The 19,530-nt window shown below is 49.6% G+C and overlaps 3 protein-coding genes and 1 long non-coding RNA gene across 19 annotated transcripts in view; 1 reads left to right on the top strand and 3 right to left on the bottom strand.

The window, feature by feature from the left end:
* LOC149911880 (RANBP2-like and GRIP domain-containing protein 8) overlaps positions 1–801 on the bottom strand; it is a 50,546-nt gene extending 49,745 nt beyond the window's left edge. For 12 of the 13 annotated variants that reach the window (XM_090133161.1, XM_090133169.1, XM_090133162.1 and 9 more), the window contains exon 1: positions 202–347. The gene's annotated coding sequence lies outside the window, so the exon portion shown is untranslated. The other variant, XM_090133170.1, reaches the window with a different exon arrangement.
* A 3,346-nt stretch (positions 802–4,147) lies between these two features.
* LOC149911877 (uncharacterized) lies at positions 4,148–19,080 on the top strand. 4 transcript variants are annotated; one of them, XR_016462762.1, is made up of 5 exons: positions 4,148–4,906; positions 4,975–5,041; positions 7,067–7,685; positions 16,839–16,990; positions 17,890–19,080. It is a non-coding gene; the product is annotated as an uncharacterized LOC149911877 (long non-coding RNA). The 4 variants fall into 4 exon arrangements; XR_016462763.1 differs by adding an exon at positions 5,506–5,983 and having other exon boundaries at positions 16,839–19,080; XR_016462764.1 differs by having other exon boundaries at positions 4,148–4,670; positions 16,839–19,080.
* Positions 8,649–11,015, bottom strand: LOC149911879 (uncharacterized). The gene has a single exon (XM_090133159.1). The coding sequence runs from the start codon at positions 10,929–10,931 to the stop codon at positions 9,039–9,041; it is 1,893 nt and encodes a 630-aa protein (XP_089989285.1). The 5' UTR covers positions 10,932–11,015; the 3' UTR covers positions 8,649–9,038.
* LOC149911878 (uncharacterized) lies at positions 13,060–15,829 on the bottom strand. Its single transcript, XM_090133158.1, has one exon. The coding sequence runs from the start codon at positions 15,627–15,629 to the stop codon at positions 13,500–13,502; it is 2,130 nt and encodes a 709-aa protein (XP_089989284.1). The 5' UTR covers positions 15,630–15,829; the 3' UTR covers positions 13,060–13,499.
* Positions 19,081–19,530: the final 450 nt, after the last annotated feature.

Raw genomic sequence — 19,530 nt, 5'->3', positions numbered from 1 at the left:
CCCCCACCCCCCCGGAGCCGCCCGGCCGCGGCAGCCCCCCCCCCCCCCCCCGGAGCGGCGCAGCACGGCCCGGTCCGGCCGTGTGTGACAGAACACACACACAAAAAAAAAGCAAATAAGAAAGAAAGCCATAACATAAGTAACGGCAGAAACACCAGTGGAATGGGAGTATATTACAAAGGTAAGAAAAGGACTGCTCACCATCTCCAAGGATTTACACCCACAGAACTGACTCCAGAGTGGAGAAACTTCCAGAAAGAAACCCTTCCCCCGTGGCAATCAGCCCTTAAACGAGCTCTGAGAGGGGCAGCCAGGCTCCACCCCTTCCAGCCACGGAGCTGCATTGCGTTCACCTGTGCTCCCAGGGCTGACCGGGTCCTTTCCTCAGGTGCTCAATCAGTGGTTCAGGCTGGGATTCAACACTTCTTATACAGCATAGCAAAGCAAAGCAATAGATGAAAGAAAAACAACAAAAGAAAACTAGCAGGATTCTAGATGAAATAACACAGAAAACCTGAGGAAGCAAGGCAGAAGGCTAGGTTATGGCTGTGTGTCTGTCTGAACAGCTGCTCGGTGCACCCATCACAGACAGCTACATAGAACTGGGCTCCAGAAGCACTGACAGCTCCTGTCAGCTTCAGTATTAAAGCAATCTGATAAACTTCCAATTCCATATTTCAAGTACTTCAAAGAAAAAAGCATTAAAGCTGGCAAACATATGATGGCTTCAGTTAACAAACACGAAGTTAAATGGCACTTAAGGAAATAAGCATCCTTAAATTACTGCACCTCTTTTAGTTTATCCAGAGAGGCTTCTAGCTCCTTTAGAGCTTCACTTCTAGCTCCTTTAGAGCTTCACTTCTAGCTCCTTTAGAGCTTCACTTCTAGCTCCTTTAGAGCTTCACTTCTAGCTCCTTTAGAGCTTCACTTCTAGCTCCTTTAGAGCTTCACTTCTAGCTCCTTTAGAGCTTCACTTCTAGCTCCTTTAGAGCTTCACTTCTAGCTCCTTTAGAGCTTCACTTCTAGCTCCTTTAGAGCTTCACTTCTAGCTCCTTTAGAGCTTCACTTCTAGCTCCTTTAGAGCTTCACTTCTAGCTCCTTTAGAGCTTCACTTCTAGCTCCTTTAGAGCTTCACTTCTAGCTCCTTTAGAGCTTCACTTCTAGCTCCTTTAGAGCTTCACTTCTAGCTCCTTTAGAGCTTCACTTCTAGCTCCTTTAGAGCTTCACTTCTAGCTCCTTTAGAGCTTCACTTCTAGCTCCTTTAGAGCTTCACTTCTAGCTCCTTTAGAGCTTCACTTCTAGCTCCTTTAGAGCTTCACTTCTAGCTCCTTTAGAGCTTCTTCTCATTCCCGGAGCTGGAAAAATCAAGGAAAAACTGTTGAAACGGCTCCAAAACCCGTCCAATTTTCACCTAATCCCAATTTTGCCCTGCAGATGGGGTATTGTTTTTATTTACGGTGTTACACAACAGGTGACTAAAGTAACTGATGTAGCTTTGAAGTAATATCATTCCATAAAATATACTGTTTTTCTTTGAAATCTCTCTCTGAAATGAATTAATTCATACATACATTGTAGGAGGAATTTTACTAGCTGTGGGAATGGAATGTTGTATTCTGTAACTTATCCTTAGAAATAAGAAGAAGTAAAATTAGAAGTGAAATATTATGTATGTTAGCAGCACGTTTTAGAAACATTTTTTACTGAATTATGTGATTAATTCTTTCTTGCAAAACTGGAATAGTTGTTAAATGTTCTAAACAATGAGACTTAGAGCGTGTTAGAGATTAGAAAACATACTGTAGAGTTGTTTTGTTAGGATAAGAAACTCCCAGCAAGAGAAAAACAGATTTAGCAAACACCAAAGAAGCCAGGGCCTCTACACAAGGCCGGACTGTCTCACTCTGTGAGAAGTTGGGATGTGACAGGCAGGCATCAAGATACTCCCCTGTCTTTCTCTCAAGCTTATCTTTGTAGAAAGAAGGACAAGCAGATATCTGCAGAATAATGATCAGGTGTGAAATAATTAACTACAGATTCACACTCATGCAGCAGAAATTTATGTTTGTTTAGTATTTCCAATGTTTAGTGAAGCATCAAGAAGATTGCGAACCTGAAGACCTCAGCCAATAAGGAACTAGAGAGAAGGAGATAAGCCAGGGAATAGGGAATTAAAGATGTAACTCTGTTTTCTATGTGCTCTCCTGCTTGCAGGAGGCCTGCCATTGCAATTGCAAATAAAACCTGCTTTATCAGAGATTCTGTCCTAGAAAATTATTTGGATATTTCCTATATTAGCCGAAGTCAATTGTAGGTTTGGATACAGCTGTAACTCCTTATTCTCCCTGAGAAACATAAGATCTGTGCCTCACTTCCAGCGTTAGGAAAGACTATCAATGAATAGACAGATGTTATAATTAAGAAATATCCAGGAAAGTTAGGCTAAGATCATTGCTACAAGAGGATAATAAATGGAAAATGCTTACCAATGTTGTAGGCTCACACTATTTTCCACAAGGAGCGATCTCCAGGAAGAGATCCTTCCTCAGTGGCAGTCAGCACTTAAATGGGATCTAGGAGAGGTGCAGACAGACTCCACCCCTTCCAGTAGTACAGGTGAATTACCTTCACCTGTGCTCCCGTGGCTGACACATTGCTTGTCTCAGGTGGTCAATCAGAGGTTCAGGCCATGATTCAGCAGTTCCCATACACTTAATGATACCCAGAACATCTTAAAGTAAGGTAGAACTTTTCAAATAGCACCATTTAAGAGTGGCACGGGAACTGCACATTTGTAAGGCTTGGTTTTCTGTTGCTATCAGAAGTTCCATGCAATGGTGAACATTTCAGTCTTGCCATTGTCTCTACTACTAGCTTCTTGTGATGTTTACTTCTATTTCTGATAGCTCAGCATGAGTGTCTGAGAGCTGAAAGGGACAGTCTCAGGGAGACAGTAGAAAATGAGCAAGAGAGTCTCCAAACTGAAATGGAGAGTTTCCAGGAGACACTCTGAGCAGAGAGGGAGAATCTCCAATCTGAGAGAGATGCCCTCCGGTCTGAGAGGGATATTCTCAAGTCTGAACAGGATGCCCTCTGAATCGAGGGAGACTCCCTGCAATCTCAAAGAGAGAATCTCCAGGTTGAGAAAGAGAGTCTCCTAGCCAGGAGAGAGAATCTCAAAACCTGGCAAGAGTGTCTCCACACTGAGAAAGAAAGTCTCCAAGCCGAAGGGGAAGATCTCCAAGCTGAGAGAAGGAGTCTCCAATCTCAATGAGATGCCCTCCGAATCGAAAGAGACTCCCTGCAATCCAAACTCAACACCCTCCCGTCTGAACGGGACACCATCCAATCCTAACCGAGACACCCTCCAATCTGAACTAAATGCTCTCATAATTAAACAAGACAGACTCCGAGCCGAGCTGGAGGGTGAGAGCATTGGAACTGACCAACCTGATCAACCACAGGAGGCACCACAATTGATGTCAGTTGCCCCTGTGAGAGGACGGAAAACAAGATGAATCTCAACTGAGTTAGAAGAGAAGAAAGAGGAGCAAAGAGGTCCAGAGGAGTGGCTCTGAGATCCAGGGGAAGCACCCCTGAGTCCAGGGGAGGGGCCCTCAGTAAGACCACGGTCATCAACGCCTATGAGGGCAACAAGAAGTCCTGAAAGAGTAAGAGGTGAGCAAGATATTGTTACCATTGTTGATCGATCTCTGAAAATGAATGAAATTCGAAGTCCGAGAAATGACTTTTCATGTCACCCAAATGAGCCTATTGCCACCTGGTTACTTCAATGCTGGGACAATGGGGCCAACAGTGTGTGGCTAGATAAGATAGAGAGAAGCTCGCCAACTGGGTGGCATTGCTAGGGAATCAGCCATTGATAGAGGCATTAGTACATGCCAGAACCAGGCCTTCACCCTCTGGAAGAGGATGCTGTTAGCTGTAAAAGAAAGATACCCCTTCAAAGACGATCTGATGCCTGAGAAAAAGAAATGGGCTGATATAGAAAAAGGCGTCCGTTATTTGAGAGAATATGCTGTGGTGGAAATGCTACATAGTCCCGATTTCATTCCTGATGAGCCAGACCAAGAGCATGATCCTGAGAGAGTCAGGTGTACACCAAATGTGTAGTAATAGACAAACTGTCAACTGTGCCTAATGCTGATGGATCCAAGGTGGTAACAGATGCATCGAATGGGAACCAGAATTCCCAAAACAGCCTACTGGAGGGCCTGATCAACTTGGTTTCCTCCCAGCTGGTGTCATCCAATGTCTCTTCTATCAAAAGAAGACGTCCTCCTGCTTGAGCAAGTGACAACAGTAAGACTATGTCACATTTTGCCTTGTGGCATTACCTACATGACCATGGAGAAGATATGAAGAAGTGGCATAAACAGTTCAAGCTATGACTCAACAGCTCCCATTCACAGGGCCGTTAAATGACAGATGTGTGTCACTGGGAGTTGTAGGTGTGCAAACAGCACTCTGCATACCCAGCTGTGATTTCAGCCTTCGCTGTCTGGGCTGCTCACACAGATCTCAGCATCTGCTGTGTCAGCACTGAGATCCGTGCTCCCCAGTCTGTTAGAAGAGTCACCAACCAGCACCGAGGACAGCCTGGGATCAAAGTGTGAGGACTATCACAGGTCATCCATCAGCCTCCCTTGGTAGACATTCACGTTATTCATTTCCTTTGCTCTGTGGCTGTATCAGCACTTTAAGAGCACAGCCTGAAGCTGTGATAGAGCGCCTGGGGAGGGGTGCAGCCCTGCAAGCACAGCTGGGGGCAGTTTGGCTGTGGGGTGGAGCAGAACCAGTCTCCACCCCTCCCTGACTCCATTTAAGGGCTGGGAAGCACAGGGGCAGCATCTGAACCTGGGGAGTACTTCCTTTAGAGTGTGGGGTGAGTCTTACTCAATGGGGTGGGTGATCCCTTCCCTATTTTAGGGCTGTGATCTCTCCTTTTTCTAGGGTCTCCTGACTACGTTGGAGGGCTGGCAGCCATCTGTACATGGAAACTGCTTCCTTTAGTGTGTGGGTGAGTGTTGGTCCTTGGAATGGGGTGAGTGGCTCTGTTTTTATTTCAGGGCTGTGATCCCCCCTCTTTGGGGGGATCCTAATGTCATTTAAGGGTGGTAGCTGTAAGGACAACATCTGAACCTGGAGACTGCTTCCTTTGGGGTATGGGGTGAGCAATTCCTGCTTTGATTCAGAGTTGTGAGCTCTGCCTTTCTGGGGGAATCTCAAGCTGGATTAGAGCAGCTGTATCTGCTGTGTGTGTTGTTACCTCTTCAGTGGTTCTCACCTCATAATCTCCAGTCTGGGGCTCCAAACGTGGTTTGTCTGCTCCTATGTCATCCCACTTCATGGCTGTAATTCATAGTGCCATGTGTTAATTGCACCAATACAGAATTTTTAAGGGCATTCTGTGCATTATTATCATGTATTAAATTACATTCTGCATCTCTTCTGACTTCATTTTGCAACCCGATGGGGTTTAAGGATTGCCTGGGCTCCTCTGATCAGTGGTGTGAGATCTGTGCAGCAGGTAATGAACATCGCAAGCCCCACGTTGGTGCACTGCTTGTATGCAGGTTTGCGATGCGGTCCAACTCCCCCACAGTGACCATCCACAGCTGGATCAGGTTGCTCAGAGCCTGACCCCGTTTCACCTTGAAAGGGATAGCACATTCACCACATCTCTGGCAACCTGTTCCACCACCTCACCACCCTCACTGTGGAAGACATTTCTTGTATATCTAACCTCAATTTTCCCTTCTTCTTTCCTTTAGGCATTGAAAGGCTGTTACCAGGTCACCTTGGCGCCTTCTCTTCTCCAGGCTGAACAGCCCAACTCTCTCTTCTTATAAGAGAAGTGTTCCATCCCTCGGTTCATATTTGCGGCTGTACTCTGGATGTGCTCCCACAGCTCCATGTTTCTCCTGCACTGAGGACTCCACATCCAGATGCAGCACTCGAGGTGAGGCCTCACCAGCGCAGAGCAGAGGGGCGGGGATCGCCTCCCTTCACCTGCTGACTGCACATCTTTGGATGCAGCTCAGGATACAGTTGGCTTTCTGGGCTGGAGAGGCACATTGCTGATTTGTGTCCAGCTCCCACCCATCAGTACCCCCAAGGCCTTATGGGGCAGGACTGCACTCAGTCCTTTCATCCCCCAGCATGTTTTGGTGGTGGGTGTTCCTTCATCCCAGCTGCTGACCCAGCACTTGGATTTATGCCCCTACTCAGCCTGTTGAGGTCCCTCTGGATGGCATCTCATCCCTCTGGTGTGTCGCTGCACCCCACAACTTGATGTCATTAGGGTGCACTTGATCCCACTGTTGATGTCACTGATGAAGGTGCAATTCCAGATGTTTGTAGAAGCTGAGCGTAGAACCCCTTGAGAGCAGCCCTGCAGAGAAGGACTAGGGGATCCTGGTGGATGAGAAGCTGGACATGAGCCAGCAGAGTGTGCTTGCAGCCTGGAAGGCCAACTATATCCTGGGCTGCATTAAAAGAGGGGTGGCCAGCAGGGAGAGGGAGGTGATCGTCCCCCTCTACTCAGCTCTTGTAAGGCCCCATCTGCAGTACTGTGTCCAGGCCTGGAGCCCCAGCACAGAAAGGACGTGGAGCTTTTGCTTTCGGAGCGGGTCCAGAGGAGGGCACTAAGATGATCAGAGGGCTGGAGCACCTTTCTCCTATGAAGAAAGGTTGAGGGAACTGGGATTGTTTCTCTTGGAGAAGAGAAGACTCCGGAGAGACCTCATCACAGCCTTCTAATACTCAAAGGGAATGCATAAGCAGGAGGGGGAATGGCTGTTTACGAGGGTGGATGGTGATAGGACAAGGGGAAATGGTTTTAAACTGAGCCAGGGGTGGCTTAGGTTGGTTATTAGGAGGAAGTTTTTCACGCAGAGGGTGGTGATGCCCTGGAACAAGTGCTTTAGGGTCACTTCCAGAAGGATCTGCTCTGCGATCGTTCCCAGCACAGAGGTAAGACTGACATGGTGGTAGTTCCCTATCCTTAATAACAGGTGTGCTGTTGCTTTTTTCTACTCATCAGGGACTTCACCTGACTGCTTTGACTTCTCAAATACCATTGAGAGTGGCTCGGTGACTGCAGCGGTGAATTTCCTCAGAACTCTGGGATTCATCTCGCCAGGACCCAAAGACTCCTGGATGCCTGGATGTTTGGATCCTCAGGTGGTCCAGAACCTGATGTCCCATCACACTGTGGGATGGGGAGGGGTCTGTGGGACTGGCATTGCTTCCTCAATCCCCACCTACCAAACCAAAGATGAGGGCTGTGTCTAATGAGCAGTTATCAGAGAAGAGGGAAGCAAAAATGGTGTTGTGTATCTGAGCTTTTTCCTGTGCGTTGTTCCCAGCTGCAGTGCTGCCGGTAAGCAGCATCAGGCACAGAGTGCAGCCACGCTGCTCTGAGAAAGGAGACTACAGCGCACGTTTGTGAGAGAGGCACTGCTCTACATATGTGTGGCAGTGCCTTCATTACTGTATTGTATCCAACATGTGGCAGCAGAGAGCTGTGGTGCTCCAGAGTGCTGTAACGACTGCACAGAGAGATGTGTGGCTCTTTGTGAGAGCAGCCAGGAACTGAAATCTGCCTTTCCTGGAATGCCCTGGAACCTCACTTTGCTGACTGGTAATTGTCTGCCCAACAGGTAAGAGCAACCCACGCCCACCAGTGTTTACCCATTCCATAGCATGGCACAACATGGTGCTCCCAGAGCTCTTAATTGCACTTTATGGTGCCCAGAAGGCTGCCTGTCCTTTTCTTTCTGTGTTCTCCTTGTCTCTGGCCTTTCACTGCAGTGTTCTCCTTCTCTTTACCCTAGACATTCTCTACTGCATTTTCTTGCTGTCCTGTTTTGGTGTTCTGTGCCCCATTGTCTTGGCCATTGTACTTGGCTTTCTTTGCTGCATTCTCTTCAGCGTTTGGTTTTGGTGTTTCTTGCCATGTTCTCTTGGCTGTTGTCCCCAGCATTTTCTGCCATCTCATAGCCATTGCCTGGGCGTTCCCTGTGATGTTCTCCTCGGTATCCTGTTTGGCGTTCCCTGTGGCATTCTTCTTGGCCTCCAGTTTTGGCCTCCCAACCACCTTCTCTTGGCCTTCTGCATTGGCTTTCTTTGCCATGTTCTCTCTGGCCACTTGTTCTGGCATTCCCTGCCACATCCTCTTGGCTTCCTGTTTTGGCACTTCCTGCCATGTTCTCTTAGCCCTTGCCTAGGCATTTACTGCTGTGTTCTCTTAGCCTTCTGTTTTGGCATTTCTTGCCGTGTTCTCTTGGCCGTTGTCCTCGGCATTTCCTGCCATCTCATAGCCCTTGCCTGGGCGTTCCCTGTGATGTCCTCCTCAGCGTCCTGTTTTGGCGTTCCCTTCCCTGTGGCATTCTCCTTGGCCTCCTGTTTTGGCCTACCCAGCCACCTTCTCTTGGCGAACCTTCTCTTGAAGGCCACCTTCTTCTCTTGAAGGCCACCTTCTTCTCTTGAAGGCCACCTTCTTCTCTTGAAGGCCACCTTCTTCTCTTGAAGGCCACCTTCTTCTCTTGAAGGCCACCTTCTTCTCTTGAAGGCCACCTTCTTCTCTTGAAGGCCACCTTCTTCTCTTGAAGCCGAACGCCCGCTTCAGCTTCATACAGGTGTTCGCAATCGTTAGGGACTCATTGGTCTGTCCATCTACCTCGGTGCACACCAATGTGGTGGGTGGTAAAATGGCGTTTATTAACTCGTGACAACAGTTTATATAGCCTTGTACAACTTCGTCTACGCCCCTCTTATCGTACGTAAGCACTTGCGTCACTACTTCTTATCTGGTTACTACTAGCAACTACTCGAAAGTTCTATGCTCACTGTCTACATCTCCCCCTCCCTATGCACAAGCGTAACTACCCTATTCTGAGAGGACCCTAACCGCGTACAACCGAAGCCCCGCTTTGCGCCTATACATGCCTCTGTCCTCTCAGTTAAGCCTTGCCCCGTTACATCCCGAATCGCAAAATATTCCCGCGCTACCCTTATATCGCTGCGTTTTCTGACTGCCTACAAGCCTTTTGCATTTTACTATATTCTACGCGATAATTAACTGTGCGGTCAATCATCCTTTGAATACAACCTAACATAATTTGTAGAAAGCATGGTACACACACTACCAAAAGCAGGATAACTACAAGCCCTAAAAGCAGTCCCTTCAATAAGTGCACACCCCATTCTCCGATGCCTCCAAACACACTTCTCAACCAGTCCCCGATGGTGTCCGTCTCCACGCCGATCTTGTTGACATGTTCCTTCAGATACTGGAGCTTCTTGTGCATAGATTCACTGTGATCGCTGAGATTGAAACAGCACATCCCTGCAATGTCCTCACAACCATGACCCTGAGCCAAAAGCAAGAAGTCAATAGCTGCTCGGTTCTGTAGGACCGCGTGTCTGATACTCGTGACGTCCATTAACAGATTGTTGAGGAGTGATGTCGTTACATTGGCCTGTTTAACGGACCAACAAGCCAGTCTCTCAATTTCCTTTAAAGCCTGTGCCGCTGCCACTCCCGGAGCTAGGATAGACGCGAAGATTCTTGCCGTGGCACTCCAAAGCTGCACGCCATCTGAGCATGTCTCGCCCAAATGCTTTATGCCCCGTTTTATTCTGCTAGGTGTTCGTGTTGTATCGCTGAGCACTTTAAGGGTTTTAATGATTTCCGTGTGATTAGGTGCTAACATGGTGAGCCTCCCCAGATAGCAAGGACCCCCTACCGGACGGCTTGGTATTCCTTGCCACGCGCGATCTCCGCAAATGAGGAAGATGTTAGGTGGTAGCGCCTTTGGCTTGGAGAAGGTACTACTTTTACAATTAAGCCATGCCCCTGGTGGGAAGACTGTGGCAGCCCATCCACAGCACCCGCTGGCGTTACCAAGCTGATCGCCAGTACAGTATATCGTGGTACCACTCACATTAAAGGGTTGGAACCTATTGATCCACTCACCCCCTCTCTCGCAGTTGACCCAGGGAGGTGTCGAGCTTTGTGTAGTAGACTTCCCTATTGTGCACGTGTAGACGTCGAAGGATCGAGAGGATCCCGTGTGTTGCGAGTGTGTACAATTAAACATTTTCCAATACTTATATTGATACCTGCCACAATATCCCCCTCCCTTGAAGAGTTGGTACCTATCAGCTGTTACTATAGTGAACGGGTCAGAGGAGTTGGTTTCACGGTTAAAAAAGGGATTAGACCATGGGGCTATCAGAAAGTTGTGTGCCATTCCCTCACGGTCCCACCCGTAGATGCCGGCTGGTTTTGAGTATGGGGCGAACCCTATACATCCCCCCACCGTAGGATCAGTTGTAGAGTGAGTGCTATGGGTGACGTTTGGGAGGGCTTGTGAGCCTAATAGTTGCATCTCTAGTGGCTCGTCCCAGAGGGAAACATTCAATCTTGTCAGCAAGCAAGATACCTTTCGATAGGCAAAGGTAACACTTGTGTGAGGGCCACTCTTGATTTCCTCTGATACAAAGAGTCGGTCTTGTTCTGAGGCCCCGCAATTAGTATTAGAGACATAGCCTTTAAAATCCTGTTCTCGGATCCCTAATGGGACACCAATTAAGCACGTTTTAAATGGCGAGGTGGCCGACTGTGCGGAGAGACAAAAGTCTGTCTGGCCGGTGCGGTTGGCCCAAGTGACCCAAAGGTTCCCTGGCTGTTCTACAAGGTGTACATCAGCGCCCGTCCCCGTGACCCCGCACAGAATCAACAAACAGACAAACACCATAACTCCATCAACTCTCGTTGGCAGCAAGGGCTTCTTCTCCGGATCTTTCTCGTCTGTCTTCAGGGGTCTCTTCTTCGGGTCCTTCTTGGTGGTGCTCCTGGGATATCCAGTCAGAAATGCCTGCAAAGGGAGAGCTCGCCTCATCTTTTCCAGTCACATTATTTTCGCGACCTAGATCTGGTTTGATCTTTCTGGAGGGGATCCAAATAATTTTGTCCGTTTCCCTATTCTTAACTGCCGCATAGCCCCGACCCCAGACCAAGACATTCCATCCCTTTTCCCATTCACCTGCTCCCAAGCATATTTTAACAGGTGGCCCTTCTGTAAGGATGGTCGGTTTCCAGTGCTTCTGCATCGGGGTCTTGGCGTTGTCGCCCCGCTCAAAATGATTCAACGCATACAAAGCTTTCGCCAAGATTTCCCCTTGCTTATTCATTGGGATCTTTTTCATAAACCCGTCTCCCTCTGCAAGTACGCGGATCTTATTCTTCAGAAGACGGTTAGCTCGCTCTACCATGGCCTGACCTTGGGAATTCCCTGGGATTCCGGTCGTGTGTGCTATCCCCCACCTCGCCAGCCACTCTCGAGTGGATTTTGAGGTGAAGCATGACCCATTGTCTGTCTTGATCGCCTTGGGCTTCCCTAATGCGGCAATAGCCGTGGCCCAATGATGCTGCGCCGCTATTGATGTAACACGCCCATGCTGGGTTGCTATGACTACTGACGAGGCAGTATCCACAGTAACGGCCAGCCAAGAACGCGCGGCCATTCTTGGTTCAAGCGTGAAATCAGTCTGCCATATCTGTAAGGGCCCCAAGCCTCTAGGATTTACCCCGGCTTCCAATGCTGGAGCAGAGTTGCAATAGGGGCAGGCCTGAATAACCTCCCGAGCTTGTTGCATAGATATGTTACATGCTCTAGACAGAGCACGAGGCCCGATATGGAAGGCCGTATGGAGGTCTTTGGCTTCCCTTAGCGGGTATGCCTGGAGGGCGGCTTGAGTGTCCGCTACGGCATTCCCCTCTGTAAAGAACCCCGGTACATCAGAATGACTACGTACATGAAGGACCGCGACCATGGCCGTTCTCTGGCTTAGTGCATCCTCTAGGACAAAGGCGGCCGTCGTAGACGGAACCCCCTCTTGTCCCATCTTGAGCAGCATTTTCGCGGCAAACGCAGAGTCTGTAACTACGTTAGTGGGCGTTGCGGGCCACAACAGAAGTGCCATTGCTACAGCGCGAACCTCAAGTTGTTGTACACTCGCCTCTGGATCACTGGTCTCCTTTACCAGCCACTCAAAACCTTCCCTCCATACCACCACCCCCTTATGGGTGTTCGAGGAGGCATCGGTGAACACCGTAGGCCCTACCACGGGGCCATCGGTGACCCTTATCTTCAGCGAGACACGTAGCGGTCGTGCGATGTCGAAGATGGGCGGCGAATCGCCGCTCCTTATTTTTCCCGCAAATCCTCTAAGGGCCAACAAGATTCCCTCTGGGAAAGGGAGGTCTTCTCGGAAACACGCGGGTAACAAAAGGATCTCAACATCCTTACCAAAGGTTCTTACGGCCGAGGCACGGAGCTTAGCAATCAGGAGGGCAAGCACCTCCAGCCAAGCGGTAAATGCTCTAGTAGGTTGGGTGGAAAACAACCACAAGCATGGTCTGGGGTGCGTCGCCAATCCCTGCCCCAGGACCCCTACCGCTCCTTGCTCACATCGAGAAACTGCTCCCTCTAGTGGCAGAGCGGGGTCCCAACGATCTAAAGAAGCAGAAGTACTGAGCTGCACAATTTCGTTCCATGCTAATCTCATATCCAAGTTCCATTCTCTCTCCTCATTTGGATCCGACCCCTTCAACTGTTCGTAAAAGGGGTTCATCAGTCGTGGTGGGATCCCTAACGCTGGCCGGACCCATTGAAGGGATCCTACCAGCTTCTGAACGTCCCACAAAGTAGAGATCTTCGGCTCTGCTAATAGGCCTACTGGAGTTACGCAGGTGCTACCTAACCGATATCCAAGGTACTCTACGCCAGGTTCTCTCTGGATTTTATCTTGAGAAATAGTAAAGCCCGCCTCCTCTAGTACACTGATGATCTCCTCCCCCATCATTTCCACTTTCTCGCGGTCAGGGGCAGCTATCAAGAGATCATCCATGTAGTGTAGCATACACAAAGACGGATATTTACGTCGGAGGGGCTCCAATACCTGTCCTACTACCAGCTGGCAGATAGTAGGAGAACACGCCATCCCTTGAGGCAAGACCTTCCATTGAAATCTGCGTGCAGGAGCCTGATTGTTGGTAGAGGGAAGGGTGAATGCAAAGGCTTCGCGGTCCTGCTCCGCGAGGGGAATAGAAAAGAAGCAGTCCTTGAGGTCCAGTACCATCAGGGGCCAACCACGCGGGAGCGCCGAAAGAACTGGTACCCCCTGTTGGACTGCCCCAAAAGGAACTAGTTTAGCATTAACAGCACGCAAGTCATGCAGCAGACGATAGGATCCAGACGCTTTCCGAATCACAAAAACAGGTGTATTCCAACAGCTAAGCGAAGGTTCTATGTGCCCTAATTGAAGTTCCCGCTCAGCCAGATGCATTAGCGCTACATGTTTAACCTCAGGAAGGGGCCACTGATCAATCCACACAGGGGTGTGGTCTGGCTTCCATCTTAGCGGGATAGCCAGATGTAGCGCTACAGTAAGAACAGTGGCCCTTCTTATAAATTTGTCAGACGAAGCCCTAGGCCCTGCAGGCAATCTCTCCCTAGGATGCTTCCTCTGACCGGGGCCACCGCCGGAACAATAAGCAAAGGTCGCTCCAGAGAGCCGTCTCGATTTATGACCCCGACTTCAATCGTTTCTCGGGATTTCCGCATAGGAACTCCCCCGCCTATCCCATAAACCTGCTTCGAAGCCTCCATCAATGGCCAGTCGACAGGCCAATCCTCCTCCGAGATGATAGTAACATCAGCCCCAGAATCCAGCAACGCCGTGATGTAAACGGTGCGCTGCTTCACTGGGTGGCTGCCCGTGTTAGTCATTGCAGCCTTGACCAGGGGGCGGTCATTATGTTCCATAGTCATTGCCAATGACACGGAAGGGCGAGTTAAAGTAGGCCCCAGCCCTGAGAAGGATCCCTTCCCTGGCCGGCGGCCCCTACTCATACCCTCATCCCGCAGGGCGTGTTGAAATTTCCGGCATGACCTAGCGGTGTGCCTCAGCCCGCCGCATAGTTGGCACCGATCACCGTCAGCTCCTGACCCCCTTCCTTTTGGGCATTGCGCCTGGTAGTGCCCTGGGGATCCGCAAGAATAGCAGACTCCCCGGACGCGGCCTCCTGGCCCACCTTGTCCGTCCCTTTCTCTGTTGGCTACCGCCATAACCAAGGGCTGGAGGGCCGATGACATAGCCGCAGCTATTCCCTGGTCTGTAAGTGGGGTAACCTTCTGTCTGTCTAGAACATATTTGATAATCTCTCCTGGTGTCGTTAAAGTGGAGGGTGCCGCTCGGATAAGCTGTTGGACATCCGGGTGTGATTTCTGTCTAAAGCAATCGATAATCACCGGGGCTCGTGCCGAAGATGGAAGGTCCGACCCCTCAACCGCCTTTATGAGGCGATTAGCAAAGTCCACAAAGGATTCCGATGGTCCCTGTGTGATATCTGCCCAGGGGACAGTAGGTTCCGCTAACCGGGCAACCTCCCTGAACGCTTGGAGAGCCGACGCCGTAGTAGCGACCAACTCCCCCGGTCTCAAAAGCGCAGCCTGGCCTTCCGGGTTTCCGGCCATTCCATCCGCCAGGCCTTTTAAACGATCTAAATTGGTTCGCTCCCCTCTTCCTTGACCATTCGCAGGGTGTCTGGGGTCTCGGGTGGCTGCCGCTACAACCGTCTGCAGCTGGACGTCCCAAGCGTCCAACCACAAAGCGTATTGAGCGGGGGCTAATATGACCCTCATAAGATTCGTGACATCGTGCGGCAGCAGCGGGGAAGACATTACAGCTTCCACTTCTGCCATAGTAATTGGAGATCGCAAGCCTTTGGTTCTAACTGTATCGGCTAATCGCGTAATTACTTTTGGCTCCAAAGGAGCCCAGGCCGGTCCCCCCGTTTTTATCACCACGGGCATGGCTATCACGGACGGAGCTGCCGTTGCAAGCTCCTCCCTTATCCTTGCCCAGTCAGTCAAAGCTGGCCCGGGGGCCGAGTCGGGGCACCCCGGCTCCACCTTTCGCTCCACCCCTTGGGGCGGATCGTCCCTCCCCGCTTGTGACGTGGCTACGCCCTCCCCTCTCGGCCCACCCAACCCCTCCAAAGAAGGATATAAGCTACTCCCCGCGTAAGGAGGAGGGGCCGAGGGGGCCGCCGTGACGCAACTGCAGCCAGCGCCTGTTCCACAGCGATAACAAGATGTGGTTTTAGGCGCGGTCACCTCTCCCGGCGCCATCTTCGTTTCTTGCTGCGCAGCTGTTATCTTTTCCTCCACGCCGTTCTGAGGCTCCGCGGTCGGTTTTCCTGTAGAATCTGTGGGAGAGACCTTCCCTCCCCCTAAACCCAGCCAAAACTTCGCTTGCTCAGATGTAACCTGCTCCTCTCGAGCTGCCTTCAGCGCCCCCCAGACCAATCCCCAGATTTTCAACTCCCCTGACTTCCCGAGTACCATCGCCCGCTGAGAAAGCGCTGCGGTGATAGAATCCCAAGACCCCGGGGTATATAAATCTGAGGGAGATGTAAGCAGCCCCTCCTTTAGTAACAGTGATAACACTGTACCTATTTCCTTCTTAGAAGGAGCATTTTTCCCGCAATGGGTCTTACACGCGGACGAAATCACCTTTATGACGGCTTCCATCGTCGGGCGTAATCTCCTCGACGGAACAAGCGACCACCGGGCACCTCTTCCGATGATCTCCTGGGTCCTCGGACAGGCCTTATAGGCTATCGGCCGTACCTTCCGACGCTACCCAGCTTCCACTCTCCTAAGCCGCAGCCCCCTCTTCTAGGGTCATCACCTCCTTCCCCAAGGGAGGTGGGACGAGAGCAGGAACCCGCCACGCCGCCTGTGGCCGACCACTCTTCCCTAACGTCACGTCGGGGTCACCATATGAAGCCGAACGCCCGCTTCAGCTTCATACAGGTGTTCGCAATCGTTAGGGACTCATTGGTCTGTCCATCTACCTCGGTGCACACCAATGTGGTGGGTGGTAAAATGGCGTTTATTAACTCGTGACAACAGTTTATATAGCCTTGTACAACTTCGTCTACGCCCCTCTTATCGTACGTAAGCACTTGCGTCACTACTTCTTATCTGGTTACTACTAGCAACTACTCGAAAGTTCTATGCTCACTGTCTACACCTTCTGCATTGGCTTTCTTTGCCATGTTTTCTTTGGCCGCTTGTTCTGGCGTTACGTCCTCTTGGCCTCCTGTTTTGGCATTTCTTGCCATGTTCTCTTAGCTCTTGCCTAGGCATTTCTTACCATGTTCTCTTGGCCTTCTGTTTTGGTGTTTCTTGCTGTGTTCTCTCGGCCTTTGCTGTTGGCCTTCCCTGCTGTACTCTCATTGCCCTCACCATAGCTTTTCATTGGGTATTTTCCTTGCTTTTGCCCTTCCCTTAGCCTTAGCTGTTTGCTTTGCCTTTACCTTGGATTTCCCTTTGCTTGTCCTGGGAGTTTGGCTCACCTTTGCCTTTGGATCTCTGGGATTGGCTGGGAGGCAGTGTTAATTGTAATCTTGACCTGAATCCCTAGCTTAATGGGAGCTCTAATGATAATTACATTTACCTGCAATGTGTCTGTCACCCTAACCCTTAGCCTGATATTAAAAATGTCTCTAACCCTAAATGCAGCAATAAAAATGACACTCCTTGTTTTCTGTCAAAGTAACCTTCATCCTAATTGTAGTGCAGAAAAGAATTGTTAAACTAACTGTGACTTCAAGCCAACAAATAGCATTAGTTATATCCCTAACACTCCTTTGCGTCATCATTTGAGCAATGTGCACAGGGTGCAGCCCCCGCATTTGCGGGACAGTGCCTTCATTACTGTATTGTGTCCAACAGGTGGCAGCGGAGAGCTGCGGCGCTCCTGAGCAGTGTAAAAACTGTACAGAGAGATCTGTGGTTCCTCCTGAGAGCAGCTAGGAACAGAAATCTGTATTTCCTCGGATGCCCTGGAAGCCGACTTTGCTGACCGGTAATTATCTGCCCAACAGGTAAGGGCAATGTACATCTACCAGTGTTTATATATTACTTAGTAAGACGCAAGGTAGGGTACCCAGAGTTCATTTCTGCACTTCAGCGTGCCTTACAGGCTGTCTGTTCTCTTCCTTCTGCGTTCTCCTTGCCTCTCCTCTGTGCCTGGTTATTTCCTGCAGCATTCTCTTTAGTCTCTATTTTGGTGTTTGTGGTGGCATTCTCTTGTGCATTGCCCAGTGTTTTGGCATTCGTGGTGATGTTCTATTGGGCCTTGCCCTCCATTTTGGTGTTCCCTGTGGCATTATCTTGGGCTTTGCCCTCTGTTATGGTGTTATGTGTAACGTTCTCTTCAGTCTTGTGCCGTTTTGGCATTCCCTGAGGCCGCCTCTTTGGGCCCGGCCGCCTCTTTGGGCCTGGCCTCTTGACGCGGCCACCTCTTTGTTGTTTTCCATGACTTAGCCTTACTTTGATACTTTGCCCTCCCTTGGGTACTGTCTATACCTTTACACTCTGTTTTGGTGTTTGCTTCAGTGTTCTCGCCTTTTGCTCTTGCCTTTGCCTAGGCTTTCCCTAACAGTCACGCTGAGCATGATCCTAATAAACCTAACTGTAATATCTTCACCCCAGCCTTAATGAGCTCTGAACACCAAATGTAGTGCTAATTGTAACCATGACTGTATAGATAACTATACTAACTGTCCAAATTAACCCTGAACCTACCCTCTAACCCATCTCTAACCTTCAGTGTAATACTGAAAATAATTCTACATCTTCCCTGTTAAATACTCCTAACCTTAATGTTAAGCCATTTTTTGGGGTGGTCTTTTGCTTGCACGTTTTGTGGGGGTGGTCTTACGGTGAGCGCCGTTTGTGTCTTGGCGTTCCTCTTTCTAAAGTGTGTCTCTCTGTATTGCAGGCAAAGATGCCTTTGACACTTCCAGTCGATGACTTCCCCCCTGGGATGCCATGCTCTCTCCAGGCCTCCCACACTCACCGCCAGCTTAGTTCAGTTGAGCTGTTACCCATATCCCCCGGTCTCTTCCCTTCCCATAGTCTCCCTTTCACTCTGCCACAAGCCCCTACCACCGCCCAAGGTCATCACAGGCAATGTGTGGAATGCAGTACTTGTTCTCATTATAGTTCACCCCATTGGCCTCAGCCCAGCAAATCCAACCCACCCACACCCTTCCTTAGGGCCCTTCTACTCCCAGGCCAATCAATCCTTCCTTCTCATGTGATTTTGTGTTCCTTCCCAGCCAGTCTAAGACTCATGCCCCTTTGTGGCTATTCTGAGAGTTGCGCTGATTTCAGTATGTGCATTCAATTTAAGTCAACCAAATTGTCATTAGCTTTACAATCAATTTCTCTCCACCAAATTGGCTTTAGTTTTACATTCGGTTTATTTCAACCAAATAGGCTTTAGCTTTGCCTTGCTTATGGGGTTGGGTTAGCTTTGCTTTGTTTGTACCGCAGGGCTAACCCAACCCTGTAAGCAACACCCAAGGGCCGTTGGAGGTCATTTGCCTTCCTTTCCGGCCAGTCTGAGACTTGCATTCTGTTTTGGATGGGCTGAGATCTAAACTGCTTTTGAGGTGGATTGCAATACATAATGTTTTTGAAAATGTAATGTCATTAATGGGGTATGGAGGCTCTGTGACCTTTCTCTGGTTAATCTGACGTATGTAAACCACGTGTGTTAAACTGTATGGAGTAAGTGTATATTGCATCTCTAAACTGCATTGTGCCACATAGTCAATCTGTGTAATGCTGCGCCTGTAAACTGTGTTGTGCCACATATGGAATGTATGGATGCTGCACCTATAAATTGCATTGTGCCATGTACAGAATATATGAATGCTGTGGCTATAAACTAAGTTCAGGAATTATAATGAAGATGGGTAACCCTGATGTACTTCCCAAGGTATAATTGCTGGTATAGTTTCTGTGCATATGATTCTGTGAAAATAGTGCTTTAACAAGTATTATTGCTGAGTCATTTAATGCTGTGGAGTGTCTTGCTTTGACACAATCACGACTTGGATCACACTTGGAGGTAGGTCTGAGAGGTAGGTATGGAGGCTGGGGGTTAGGCAGGCTTGGGGCGAGGGGTGAGGGTTAGGGGGTTAGGGTAGGGTGAGGTTAGGGTTAGGCGGGTTAGGATTAGGCGGGTTAGGGTTGGGGCAGGGTTAGGGTAAGGGTTAGGGTAGGGTTAGGGTTAGGGTAGGGGTAAAGTTAGGGTTAGGGTTGTTAGGGTAGTTAGGGTAAGGGTTAGGGTTAGGGTTAGGTTAGGGTAGGGTTAGGGTTAGGTTAGGGTAGGGTTAGGGTACGGGTTAGGGTTAGGGTACGGGTTAGGGTACGGGTTAGGGTTAGGTTTAGGGTAGGGTTAGGGTTTAGGGTTAGGGTAGGGTTAGGGTTAGGGTAGGGTTAGGGTTAGGGTTAGGGTAGGGTTAGGGTAAAGTTAGGGTTGGGTTAGGGTACGGGTTAGGGTACGGGTTAGGGTAGGGTTAGGGTTAGGGTAGGGTTTAGGGTAGGGTTTAGGGTGAGGGTAGGGTTAGGA

The sequence above is a fragment of the Phasianus colchicus genome, unplaced genomic scaffold, assembly GCF_987193195.1.
Source record: "Phasianus colchicus unplaced genomic scaffold, bPhaCol1.hap1.1 HAP1_SCAFFOLD_53, whole genome shotgun sequence".
NCBI lineage: Eukaryota > Metazoa > Chordata > Aves > Galliformes > Phasianidae > Phasianus > Phasianus colchicus.
This window is presented reverse-complemented; position numbering and strand designations above follow the sequence as displayed.

Excerpts from the sequence above, each read along its gene's own strand:
- LOC149911879 (XM_090133159.1), bottom strand. The coding sequence starts at position 10,931 with ATGAGGCGAGCTCTCCCTTTGCAGGCATTTCTGACTGGATATCCCAGG.
- LOC149911878 (XM_090133158.1), bottom strand. The coding sequence starts at position 15,629 with ATGGAAGCCGTCATAAAGGTGATTTCGTCCGCGTGTAAGACCCATTGC.